This window comes from Agrilus planipennis, unplaced genomic scaffold (assembly GCF_000699045.2).
Source record: "Agrilus planipennis isolate EAB-ADULT unplaced genomic scaffold, Apla_2.0 scaffold80, whole genome shotgun sequence".
Taxonomy (NCBI): Eukaryota; Metazoa; Arthropoda; class Insecta; order Coleoptera; family Buprestidae; genus Agrilus; species Agrilus planipennis.
In genome coordinates this window covers 1,012,432-1,026,603 of record NW_020438873.1, presented here as the reverse complement: position 1 = coordinate 1,026,603, position 14,172 = coordinate 1,012,432, and the positions used below count along the sequence as shown (strand labels likewise).

The following is a 14,172-nucleotide window of genomic DNA, read 5'->3' as shown; positions in this document are numbered from 1 at the left end:
TGTAGGCGTGACAGCTGGATGCTCAAAGGAAGAAATCATAATTTTACAGTATATCGGATGTAATTACCATGTTGGGAATAGTTCTTCCGAAAGAACATAAGAAGCACTAAATCATAGCGTACAAACTTTTGGAAACAAATTCGTTTTCTAAGAAATTAAACCGCAGATTTGCTGCTTTCGCCGTCACTAATAACCACCCCTAATTTTCATATAAGGAATCGAGAAATAAAATTTTAATTACGGCACTAAATTGAAACTAAATAAGGACTAAATTCTCATATAAACCGTTTTGTGATTTTGTGAAGTGGTTGTGCCAGAATGACAGACCACTTAGAATAAGCCCTTTTCAATTTTCAACGATGTATAACCTTTGTTATGGACCACTACTAAACAAATTCGAGTTAAATGGTATTGCATGAATCAAAGTCAAAAAGAAAAAAAAAAAGAGTAAGGACCACGTAACGATCTAGACGTCAGTAATAAGCAGGTTTAGAAAATCCTGAAACATGTAAAAGTCGAAAACCCAAAATTATGCGTAATTACGGAGAGGCGAGCTCTTTGTCTCTGCCACTTACTTAAATCGTGTAACCCGTTATTTCGTAATTCCTAGACAAGAATTATACATCTCCGGAACGCAGTGTGATTGACATGCGAAAACGGTCCGTATACTTTTAAAGCAGGCACTCACCGATTGTAATTGCCTGCTCGCAAAACCAAAGTCGACCGCGAATTCAGAACTATTATTATCCGAGACTTACTAATTTACCGATGACAAACGTTATGTAACACAGCGTTTGTTTTGTCTGAAGAACTTCATCAGTGAGTTCCCCCTTTATTGAGTTGTTTAAAAAGTTCATTCAGTGTTTTTACAGAACCAGAAGAGCAGAAAATGATTGTGAAGATGCAGTAATACCGGCCAAGTGCAACAGAATAAGGTTTCATAGTATACCAGTGGTCGGGGAACTTTTTTAATTATTACCCCAAAATATTTTTGTGTAAGTTGATATTACCCCATGGCGAAGAGCAAAAAAAAACGAAATCGCCTCTTTTTAGCATCTTTCATATTATAGCCCTCATGATAATTTTGAATAGAAAACAATAACTAAAAATTTAATTTAGACATCATTTATTCAATTTATCAATGTAATACCTAGTAATACATAACGGTAATAATAGTAATATATGTAATATACAGTTGAGGAAAAAAAAATTCGCCCCCACAGAAAATATAAGTAAATGATAATTTCTTGTTATTTTGTAATTCGTAAGATATTTTTCTTGTATTATTAGACGAAAAAACTAGTTTTGGGGTAAATTACCCCGGTTCCCCGACCGCTGTAGTATACGATAACATAGTTTGTAATATTTATTATTACCTAAAGTTCAGCGATAACTGTCAAAAAGACAGTTTCTAGAATTCCAATAATAAAAGAGTAAATGATTATTTTTTAACGAATAAGTAATTGTAAGAAGTGAACTCATTAACATATCCTTTTTTTACGAATTCTCACAAATTTATAATTTTTAGTTCCTATTAGCCAAGTCCCGTTTCCTCTCCTTTCCCGTTTCGCCAACGACTCTTATTTAGTTACTGTGTTATTTCCGTATTAAATAGTTGTATAAAAGAAGCCTAATAAATATGAATTATCATGACGATGTGCTAAACGAGTTCTCGTTTATGTTCTCAAATGTGCGGTACACGAGATGAAATTTACTCAATTCTCAGTTGGAATCGGGCAAGCACTCGCCAGTAGTTTTGACGAGAGTTTCTATTACAATTAACATTTTCCTAAAGAGTTTGGCTAACCAAATCAGCATCAATATCTAGTATTTATTCTTCTAACTGGTTCTCTGTTAATTCGCTAAGAATTCACCAAATTTTATATAAGTCGAAACTACGATTTTATTGTGTACCTAGGGGTTGTGTAAGATACTTTTCAAGAATTAGTTAATCGGCAATTTAAAAGGTCGTAATAAAATAAAGTTGGCGAGTCAGAAAGCTAAATAGGAGCTTTGTTCATGGAATTAAGGAACAATATGTGTAAATTTCAAGTTTTTATCTTACTTCGTTAGAAACAAAAAGAAAAAAGCAACCGACACCGTTGGGGTTCTTTTTGGACCCTGTATGTAGGAAGCATTTTACTTAATGTACATTTCAAATTCTGATATATTAATCAATTTTTGAAAATTTTATAAGTATACTGAACTCTTGGAATAAAGCAAATTAGATTATGAGGCATCGATCTCACTAAAACTACACAACGATAAAATTAATCAATTTACTTTTGTATGAATTACTCTTTTGTAGCACGTTAATATAATTCTGAAAAAAAAAAACAGCCTGTGTAACAGGAAGCAGGTGTGACGTTTTAAAGCAAACTCGAACTAGTTCAGTATCTACCTTTGCACAGGTGTTGATTATAATAAGGGATGTAGTAAGAGTGCTAGCTCGTGGACGCAAATAGTTTACATAATGATAAAGGGGTATAAAAATAAACATGTATATACGCATATATAAATGGCGATTTTCATGACGAGGTAAATATCACATTTACAATATTTACCTCAAAAAAAGTCTCACTTAAAAACATGATAAAAGTGAAATGCTGTTTGTATGAGTTCAAAATATGGAGTGTCTATGTCGCAGCCAACTCAAACAAATCACATCCAATATCACCTAGGTGTTTCCAAAAAATTAAAGCTAAACGTTTAGACTTATAAACAAATTGAATGTTAATTGCAGTGAAAAAGTAGAAACAGTTTTTTTGAAACTTCCGTTATGTTATGTCGTGTTTCAGAGGAACGTTAAAAATACCGCGTATATGAAAACGATTAGAAATGAGGAGGTATTAGATGGAGTAGAACAAAGGGCCCTATGGAAGTCAATAAGAAATAGGCGAGATAGGTTGGTACGATACATGAAGGGCTAGTTCAAGATACATATTAAAAGCAAAAGCAAGAGTTACGAGGGGTAAAGGTCAGGCCCCGGCAGATCATATTCGGGCCGGATGGGTTGTTAATAGAGATGTGCCGACTATGAGTTCGGCTGACTAGAACATCACTAGTGGGTAACTTTACGCAAACTGGAGGAGTGGAGAAAAGAAGTATGAAATCGTTGATTTAAAAAAACGTGATGAATCATTTTTGAATCTACTTTTTTGAGACGAAATAAGTTGTTAAAAAAGAACGATTTTCTAAAAAAATCTTTAGGGGTTGTGAATTCGTATGTATCAGCTGCTCCTCGCACCCCATGCTTTTGCACTTTTCAATGACGCGGAATTTGGGGCTTTGTTTAGTTGAAGATTAGCAACAATTTAAATGCTTTTGTCCATATCCTTACGAAAAGCATTTAAAACGTCAGCAAGCGCTTCATCCTTTTTATATGATTCAATCACATAGAGATCAGGGTAATTAGATCGAATGACCTTTCTTAGGGCTTGACTTTCGCACTATACCACATTTAATGTTTAAGATGGTACCCAACTGTAGACACATTTCGCCGTACCTACCTAAATTGCCGTTTGAATACAACCGTAAAACATCAATGCGATGCCTTTTTCAATAGGTCGTATATTAAAATTATCTTTAAAATGGTTATTTCCAGGGTAGGTATGTAAATTTGGAGAAACATGCATCCACGAAGCATTCGAGTTTCTCGTAGTAAATTCAAAAATATAAATTCAGTAATACTCATCTCTCATGTACGTAATTATAAAATGAGGTAAAATTCCGGGTGGGTAAAATACCCAGAATTTTTCGTGTGGGTACATCTCTCCCCCCCTTCTTATCGCATTAGTCTAAAATCTCCTTTAACCCTAACTGTGTAAGTATTTCATGAAAATAAAATTTAGTAGTAACTGATGCAGAAGGTCAAATGTCACGGAGCCGCTCCTTATTTTCTAGAGGAGAGCACTTAGTTATTCCAATAATCATCCCTAAAATTGAAAACTATTTTTCAACTTTAACACATATTAAAACATTTTTGAGGGTACATAATTAGATTAAAAAATGCAACATACTAAATATATACCACGAATACACATTGTTATTGTAAAAAATATTCTATAAAGACCATTTTAAATATAAAATATTAAATAGGTATTTTGTAAATAGTATTTCCAGTAAAAAGCCTGATTTTTGTTATTACTTATTAATATTATTTACTGCAATGTTCATCCAGGGGCTACAGTATAATTTGGTTTCTGTTCATGTGTTTTCGCTAATGAATTTATTTTGTAGTACGACAACAAGGTACTGATATTTTGGATATTATTTTTTATTGTGAATTTGTATGTAGTGACAAAAATTATATAAAAAAGTTGATTCGTTGTAACACAAAAAAATCTCATTTGATGGTGCTGTTGTTTCCACCGGTGTGGAGTCAAACTGCATTATCTAAGAAGTTTTGCATTTATTTAATATTTTGAGATAACTCAGCTGTGGCCTGCTAGTAACAAAAAATAGACTTAAAAACTAACCGAAAATAATTAAAAATAGGCACCTTGCATTTTGTATTTGCATCTTAAATATAACAGTTTGACATAAATCATGTAAGTACCCAAATGAAAAACTTTTTGGTTCGGGCTCAGTATATTCGATCATATTAAAACACATTTACTGATTAATTTTTTGGGTAAAAGTCGCTTACTAATATTTTCAAATTTAGGTTCTCGTGGCTAGAATGTACTTTTGTTTTTCTAAATTCCGCGTACTTCGTATTCAATTACGTGATGGACTAAACTTGCAAAAGGTCGTCGAGAAAAACAAAATTAAAAAGCAAATAACCACAGATAGGTAAGTAGGTGAGTCCGTTACCTACGTTTGTACATAAGTACATATATTATCTACTTTGCACAAATTCTAAACTGCAAATCCTATCTCTCTAAATTTCAGACCTCGTTTCGTCCATAAAATACATTTTTATCTTTTTTATGTACATACCTACTTATCTATCTGTCTCATACACGCCATGGCGTAATGCCCATTTTCTGTCCCTATCTCATTCCCAAGGGAGTTACTATCGCACGGTTTTTCCGTGCGTCTTTCTCAACATTTCTCTCCCCCTCTCATATAGTGTCGTATAAGTCTGCTTTCTTTTAACTTATATCAACTATGTAAGGGAACACTTTTCCCACTCCCATTTCCATCCTTTACTCTCCTATCGGGTTTGTCCTTGTCTCCTCGGGAAATTTCAATTCCTATCTGGTTCGCTTAGGTCCTTCTCTTGCATCCGCTTTTCCAGCATTTCCCATCGCGTTTCCACTCGCTATTAAAGGGGATGAACTGTTACGTTTGAAACGAACGACAGTCCTATGAAATTCGCGTTTTTGCGAGAGTCGGATGCATATCGACATTTCCCACTTTTTTATCCGAATTTTTAGAGAAGTAAAAGTGATGTCCCGGTTGCGTTTTATTGTTGCCGGCTGAAGATTTATGCCATATGTAAATTACTCAAATGCGACGACGAACGCTGTTTGAACAAGTGCAAATTGTGTTGGACACTGTTACGATTTATCGACATGATACCTACAGTGTAGAATTTGTTTGGAAAAGTTTTTTATTCTCTATTTGAATTCTATGAAATCGTTTTTCTTTTAACTATTCCATACCTATGTAAAAAACTTATTCATAACCGATCCCTTCGTAATCGCGATCGTGAAAAACGAATTTTTATTTATTTTAATGCTTTTGTATTGTTTTCACAGAATTATGTTAGTTTCGCTGAAATTAATAAATGTAGTAAACTCTAATTTTTTTTTATTTCAGAAACTCTGGAAACATTTTAATGCTGATTCAACTTTCAACATACGAAAGGGTTCTTTGTATGTTAAAATTGTTTTCATATTGAAAGACAAACTTACCGAAAACATTACAAAGCAGAATTAATTAATACCAGATAATAGAAAATCAATTGTGAAACTATAATTTTGCAGTATTTTTATTATTATATTTATACATTAATTGTTTAATCACTATTATTCAGAACTTCAACTATCCTTTTTTATGGCTTAATCTTAATTAATGAAATAGAGACGCAAATTTAATCTATCTCTGAGCGTCGAAAAGTAAAGTTTGCTATGCTCGTGTCTCTCCCTATTATGAAGTTTGTTTTAATGTAAATGAAATTTTAAATTACATCGATTAGTTACATATATATAATAGTCATAAAAAATTAAATAACTGCAATGTTGTTGAATTATTAATTTGAAAATATATTAGAAAAGCACTCATTGTTAATGTCTAATGTTAATATTACTAATGAAGACTTCAATTCTGTATTTCTATTTAAATTGATTCTTCTTGTTCACACATCATGAAATTAAGCAGAAACTTATTTTCTTGTAATTAGAAACTTCAAGTGAGTAAGTAATATGAAAAGTATGATGTTAAATTTCAAATATACTAACACGATTATCATTTGTATCACATGATGTAATATAAAGGATCAGTATTTACTCTGTTTTAGGTACTTTGATAAGGTCATCATCATCATAAAGTTGATGATGATGATGATGAACTTGTAATGAAAGCAACACGTATGATATACTTCTAATTGATTGTGCAATATAAACCCTATAACACGGTGATACTTCAATTTATTGTTTTAGGAAATTTAAAAGAAACGATATTTATCGATATCGTATGCCATAGACTGAATCATTCTCTTGCATGTATCTTTGGTACAAAATAGTAGAACAAGAATAACCTTCTTTACATAACCTAGAAATATTTTAACCTAAAACGTCAATAAGTTCTCGAAAAATGTAAAATATACATAATAAAACAGTAAAGTTATTCGAATAATACGCTGAAGGTTAATTAATTAATCATGGGTAAAGTTTCTAAAGATAAAAGGGACATTTTTTATCGCAAAGCTAAAGAAGAAGGATGGAGGGCTCGAAGTGCGTTCAAGCTGCTACAGATAGATGAAAAATTCCACATTTTAGATGGTATTAAATAATAGTAATTTAATAGTCAATATGTAAATATAAAACGGTACTTTTTTTTATTAGGAGTTAAGCGAGTAGTGGATTTATGTGCTGCTCCAGGCAGTTGGAGTCAGGTATTGTCTCGTAAATTATACCTTGGTGAAAGAATTGAAACATTGAGACTACACAATCCTTTGAGTAGCTCATGTAACAAAGACGACTTAGCAAGTAGTAACCCGGAAGCAGCAATACCTGTTGCTGGTAATAGTAATGAAAAAAAGTTTAACGAAGAAGTTAAAATAGTAGCAGTTGATTTACAACCAATGGCTCCTTTACCAGGTGTAATTCAAATACAGGGAGATATAACTAAGTACTCCACTGCTCAAGAAATTATCAAACACTTTGAAGGATTGAAAGCAGAGTTAGTTGTATGCGATGGAGCACCAGATGGTAATTTCTTAAAGTATGTTATGCCAAATTAATTTCATATACCTATTAATGGTTGTAGTTACTGGACTGCATTGTATGGATGTTTACATTCAGTCTCAACTGTTACTGGGGGCCTTACATATAGCTTGTAATGTTTTACAAAAGAGGGGAAACTTTGTGGCTAAAATTTTTAGAGCAAAAGATAATGATATTCTTACAAATCAGTTGTTAATGCTTTTTGAAAGTGTTCATGTAGCTAAGCCCACAAGTTCTAGGAATTCAAGCATAGGTGCCATCAATAATATTTAAATGATACTTTAAAATTAAATTGTATTCTTTTAGAGGCATTTGTTGTGTGTCAAAACTACAACCCACCTGAAGGGTTTGATCCCACATGCATCACACCCTTTCTTGATGTTTCCAATAAGAATTTCTCTAAACTAAGTGGTGTCAACCGCATTATCATTCCTTTTGTTGTCTGTGGTGATGTCAGTGCTTTTGATTCAGACACAACATATCCATTACAGGTTGGTGAGATAATAAGTTTGTATTAATCTCTTTATTTTTTCTGAAAATATTTGGTTATTTTTGTAATGTACTTTTAGCTTGAAGGGGAAGAAAAATATCAATACAGAGAACCTGTTCAACCCCCTATTGCACCCCCGTATTCCTTATTTATGCATAAGAAGCTTACCACTGGAAAAATTAGTCAAGATGATAAAAGTCTTGAAAATGATCTGTATCATGTGGCAGATTACAAGAGGGACAAAAATAAAATGAGTTACATGACTCCAATGATTCAAAATATTGTGGAATCTGATAACTCTCCATTGTCAAATTCGATTTTAAATAATGAAGAATTGCTAGAAGACAATTCCTCAGCATCAGTTTTTTCACCTGATACAGTTAAAGAAAAAATTGAACAGAGCGAAAATTTTCCTCTATTTGAATCTTTAGACTTGCCTTTTAAGGATGCAGAACAGGAAATTATGGCTTTAAGAATTAGTAGTGAAAAAGAAAACAACGAGGATCTTGAACTACCTAAGAAAGAAAACATTTTATCCCAATATCAATCAAGAACGAGCAATACAGGAATATCAGAAGAAGAAAATGATCCAGAAACAAATCAAAAGAGACAGTGGTTGGAATTATTTTTGCAGGCAATTCAAGATGATGCTGATGACCCAGCTAATATGGAAGAAATAGACAGGAAACTTAAGGAACTTAGGGCTCAGTCTCAAAATATACAGAAATCCACGTGTTTAGAATGTACAAGTAATATTAATTTTTAATATTTAAAGTCAACTGTCTTTTAAAAATAGTTCAACTAAACAATATGTAATGGTTTCTCATTTAATAAATTTATGTTTCCACACAATCAAGTGTCTACTGTACATGATTTCTAATCATCTCATTAATAACAATTTTTAATCAAGGGTTGCATTTGAATAAAAAAGTTGACCTTTTGATATTTAAGTAATAAGGTTTATTTAAAATTGCAATTAAACCTGAATAAGCCAAACATTCCAAAACAATTGTAATGGTGTATATGGAGTATTGTATAAAAATACAATTCAAAATTCAGAATCATGCATTTTCTATCTTAAGAGTAGCCAGATTTAAATATTGCGCTCGTTTTCGCGCCACAACTGACGTCACGTATTGATGTTATATGGATACTATAGTTATATCCAATTATGTCATAAAATGAAAATATTTTGACAAAAACTTGAATAATTTAAAATTTGAAAACTGTGACTCAAAATTTTAACGTTAGTGAATTGTTAAAAAATTCATTAAAAATGACCGAAGGACGTGAAAGGGTATGTGGTTTTTATAAGTTATAATTACATAAAAGTTTAATAAAATTGGTTATGTTTTAGGTTGGTTACCTGAGAGTAAGTGGACACAATTATCCGGTTTTTAAAGGATTAAATATAATTGGAAGAAATAAATTAGCCACAGTTATCATGAAGAGTCCTGTGAGAAGATTACACATTTTCTTTTTGAAACTCTTCATTAATAAAAAAATATTTTTAGACTATCAGTCATCAGCATTCTATGATAATAGTTGTAGAAAAAGGTAAATACTTTCTTAGTGATTTGAATTCTGCAAATGGTACCTTCTTAAATGAAGAAAAATTGACACCTTTGTTGTTATATGAGATACCAAACATGTGCAAAATGAAATTTGCCAGAATTTCAGCAATTTTTATAGAAGTAAGTTTCATTCAAATTACAGTTATGAACCACACATATACAGTATTATATTATTTTGAAAGTTTTAATCAATGACAACTTTTAAATTTGTTATCCTACTATATAATTACTGTATCTATTAGTGTCCTGGAAGGATTGGTTCATCTACATTTCGAAGAGAACAGTTTTCACAAGCTACTCAAAATACAGAAAATTTATTCATGACAGCTACTCAGAAATTAGATGTAATTGAAGAAGTATCTATTCATGATCTTGCTACTCAGCCAATTGATGATTTAATTATACGTACAATGAATACAACAGAAAAGACAAACATTACAAAGACTCAACTTTCAAATGAGATACATGAATTACCAACGCAGATACTGTGTCCTGATGTTGCAATGGAAGTTTCAGTTCAAGATGTTCAAATACAAGTAAATACTACACTTACAAATCAAACAAACTTGGAGGAAGACATGGTGAATGTAATTTCTGATGAATGTATTGATGATAGTGTTTTGCCCACCATCTCTTTTCATAATACATCAGATTTAAATAAAAGCAATAATTACACACAGAATAAACAAGTTAATGACCATGTTCCTTCCAAAATTAAAAATACAAGTAGCCAAACAGCTTCTTACGATTCTGACTATAAAAAGAAGCTTAATAAATCTAATTCAACAACCATAGATGAAATTGAATCAAATAGGAATATTCCTACTGATGCAAATAATTTACAACATAAAGTTGAATCAAAAACTGAACACTTAGAGAAGGGTAGTCAAACCCCAAATGTTTCCCAGGGTAACTCTTCACAGTCTCAGATTCATGTAAGCCAAATAAAAAGAAAGGTACGTAAGCGTATTTCATCTGACTCCGACACACCAAGCAGCTTAGATATCCTCTCAAATCCTGCATCACCTGTTCCACAATTGAAAACAAAAAAGAGAAACCCTCTCAGTTCTGACGAAAGTGGTGGTGATTCTGGCACTGGAGTTGTTTTGCCAAATAAAGTAGGTCCTAGAAAAAAACTCGTCAAAAGAAGAATATCATCGGAAAATTCAAGCTCAGATACAGATATCGAACGTCTATCTCCAAATAAAATTCTTTCAAAAAAAATTAAAAGCAGAGCGGTTTCCAGAAAGTTAGAATCAAATTCAGACACCGATATTGAAAAAGAACCTGGAAATAGACATAAAGTAGCTCATAATAAAGAAAATTCAAATATTAAAACAACTATGAATCAATCACAGAATACGATTAATTCACAATGCATGGAAAATAGTTTCAAACTAGCTCTGAGTAATACAATGGATGCACTTAACACTGACAGTGAATCAGATTATGTATTTGGAAATCCCACTCAAAATGTAAGTGGCTCCCAGACTGATAGTTCAAAACAAATGAAGACAAATGTAGAAAATCCTTCTGATACCGAAATGCTAGAAGAAGATATAGATATTTTTATGCAACCTACTCAAAGGTCTGTTTTGCCAAAGAGCACTAAAAACGCAACAGTTGAGGATAGTAACAAAAGAAGCAAGAAAATGAATAGAAACGATGATTCTGGTAGTGAAACGGACGACGATCTTCTAGCACAGAAAAGTCAAGAAATAAATAACAGCAAAACAACTAAGAAAAGCAATTCACAAAACCAAACTACTAATGAACCGTGTGAGACGGAAAATGTTAAAGTGAGGACAAACTGTTTGAATGAGAAATCTAAAATACATGAAAATGAAGAAAGCAGCGTTTCTTCTCTTCAGAACTTCAATATTGCTAAAGAAATACAAAAGTTAAAAAACATGGACAATATATTTTTGGCATCCATAAGGGATCTTAAAAACGCCGAAGCTGCATTGAATGATGAGCACAAGTTTCAGTCTCAGAAGCAGTCACAGAGCGTCAAGGATGCGAAGACACAAGCTAAAGTGATAGATTTATGCGACAACGAGGACGATATTTTTCTGCAACCAACTCAGAAATTCGCCGCGTCTACATCTGTAACAATCAATACCTTTGGAAGTAAGATACCTTCGCAAGATGATGAAGACGACATTTATTTAGAACCAACTCAAAAATTCAAAATTCCATATAAGAATCAACCGTACAAGAATGAATTAACACAAAATGAAGACGATGACGTTTATTTGCAACCCACTCAAAAATTTGCTACTTCTTGCATTCCTATGAATGATAAGCTTTTTAATAGAAAAGAATCGCAAAATGAAGACGATGCTATATTCTTGCAACCAACTCAGAAATTACAAAATAAAGAATCATCACAGGATGAAGAAGACGATGATATTTATCTGCAACCAACACAGAAGTTTTCACTACCATTACCTGCTATAATTGAAAGTAGTGATGCCAATGAATTTTCACAAAATGAAAATGACTTACAGCCAACTCAAAAATTTTTAGCTCCTAGAAAAAGCAAATTAGGTTATTTAGAATGTTCAGAAAATGATAATTATGGTAATGATGTATGTCTGCAGTCATCTCAAAAGCTTTCTGTTCCCTCGAAATCTGAAAATGATGTGTCTTCAGATATACCTAAAAGATGTGCTGAGAATTCTAAAGCAAGTCTTCCGTCTGTAGAAAGTCAGTTAGAAGTAATGTTTTCTTCACAGAACATATCAGCGGACAATGATAGACCGTCTAATCCTCTTGCAAATGTCTTAGATGAAGAACAAAGTCAGACCAATGAAGAGCAAAACTCTGAGGAAATAAAACAAACTAGTAGTTATTCGAAAAGATCTGACGTGAACACTGACGAAAAAGAAAATTTGTCAAGTGTAGAAAAATTAAGACAGAAATCAGTTATCGATAGGAAAACGGCATCACTTCAAACAATAGACGATAGAACTGATGCCGCAACTGCCTCCGAAATCAGAAATTTCGTGGATAGGGGCGTGGGGAACTTACAAACCAGACAGCCGGAATTAAACGTTTATTCTGCAACTGTGGCCAGCATTTCTCCTTCCCAACGATTAAGGAGACGAGCAAGTTCAAATCGTAGTGTGTCAGTACCGGTGGCAAAATTATCTTCTAAAACTAAAGGTCCCAGTTGTGTCGAAGTATCGCTAGAAAATAAAAGAACAATACTAAAGCCTCATTCTTTGACAGTATGTGATGCTCTTACATCGGGTAAAAGAACGAGAAAAACTGCACTTGTAAAGGATGACGATAGTGATAATCAAGCAGATATTAAAGATGAACTTATTGAGAAAAGAGTGACTAGAAGGACGACTTCCGAGTATACGATTGCAAGGAAGAAAAAGTCGATGCACTTAGACAGTTTTAAACCCAATACTTCGATTCCCGTTTCAGAAATCGCTGATGAAGATTTTTTAAATATGCCAAAAAGTAGTAGTTCAAGGAGAACTGAAAAGTCGGAAGCAAGTACTTCAAAAAGAGCTCCTGAAACATTATCGCCACCAGTAACTCCTCAAAAGCGTAAAAAGACTGTTAAAGTTAGCCCTGCTAATGATTCCATGTTATTTTCAACATCTAATCAATCTAAATTTGAGAAATCGAACGTCGAGTCGCGATTAATGGATATAACACCGGAGGTAATTTTACTGAAACCAGTTACTAAATGTTTTTCAAACCGATTTCTTTTTTTTTTTAGAGGAGAAATCAAAGAACAAAAGTGGTCTTTACAATGTTGGATAGTCCTCAACTATCTTTAATTGTAAGACAGTGCGGTAAGCGTCTTAATTCTGATTTAGAAAAATTCATTTGTATATAATAAATAAATTGTACGTAATCGGAATTCAATTTTGGATAATTGTAAATAAATTTAAAGGGGGAATTGTGGTAGACACCGTTGAGGCTGCAACCGTTTTGGTCACGACAAGTATCAAAAGAACCCAAAAGTTATTAACCGCTGTTGGTTTGGGTAAACCAGTTTGTTCAGTAAAATGGCTGGAAGATTCTAAAGTCGCAAGGAATTTTTTAGGTAATATTAAAGAAAAATTTACACATAACGTATTGAATTGACAATTATTGTATTATCTTGGTTTCAGATCCATGGGATTATATATTAACTGATGATGAAGCACAACAAAAATGGAATTTCTCATTAATGGAATCACTTAATAGAAGTAATAAGAAAAAATTATTGGAAGAATACGTTTTTCAGCTTTGTGTAACTACAGCTACGGATGTTTTAAAATGTAGGTGTTACAAAGAAACTAAACAAAAAATTTCTATTCAAATTTGGTCAAAATTAATTTTGTACAAGGAATTCAGTTTTTAATTTTAATTCTTTTTAGCTGCCATTGAGGCTTGCGGAGGTAAATGTATTAGTAGAGCTCCAGCTAAAACTGATAAGAAATTTATCGTGGTTTCAAGTCCAGATAACAGAAATAAATATAAGAAATTCCTTCAAAAAGTACCTCCAGTGCCGGTTGTTACTCCAGAGGCAATTTTCCACGGCGTTTTAGTACAAAAGTTTGAGGTGGCTCCCTTTTTACTATCTTAATTAATCGCTTACCACTACTCGCATGCATTTAATTAGTGTGATGGTTATAAATATGAAATTTTTATTTACATAAATTTTTGGAGCAGATCTAGCTGTGTATGTATTATATATATATATATG

General features: G+C 32.5%; 2 protein-coding genes across 2 annotated transcripts; both read left to right on the top strand.

Moving 5' to 3' along the window:
* Nucleotides 1-6,690: 6,690 nt before the first annotated feature.
* On the top strand, nucleotides 6,691-8,736 carry LOC108734792 (putative tRNA (cytidine(32)/guanosine(34)-2'-O)-methyltransferase). The gene is made up of 5 exons (XM_018466468.2): nucleotides 6,691-6,950; nucleotides 7,014-7,379; nucleotides 7,438-7,647; nucleotides 7,701-7,885; nucleotides 7,964-8,736. The coding sequence occupies exons 1-5, from the start codon at nucleotides 6,830-6,832 to the stop codon at nucleotides 8,648-8,650; spliced, it is 1,569 nt and encodes a 522-aa protein (XP_018321970.1). The 5' UTR covers nucleotides 6,691-6,829; the 3' UTR covers nucleotides 8,651-8,736.
* Nucleotides 8,737-9,027: 291 nt separating this feature from the next.
* LOC108734791 lies at nucleotides 9,028-14,161 on the top strand. The gene is made up of 8 exons (XM_018466467.2): nucleotides 9,028-9,181; nucleotides 9,242-9,340; nucleotides 9,399-9,578; nucleotides 9,701-13,138; nucleotides 13,198-13,273; nucleotides 13,375-13,527; nucleotides 13,595-13,744; nucleotides 13,844-14,161. The coding sequence occupies exons 1-8, from the start codon at nucleotides 9,161-9,163 to the stop codon at nucleotides 14,050-14,052; spliced, it is 4,326 nt and encodes a 1,441-aa protein (XP_018321969.1). The 5' UTR covers nucleotides 9,028-9,160; the 3' UTR covers nucleotides 14,053-14,161.
* Nucleotides 14,162-14,172: the final 11 nt, after the last annotated feature.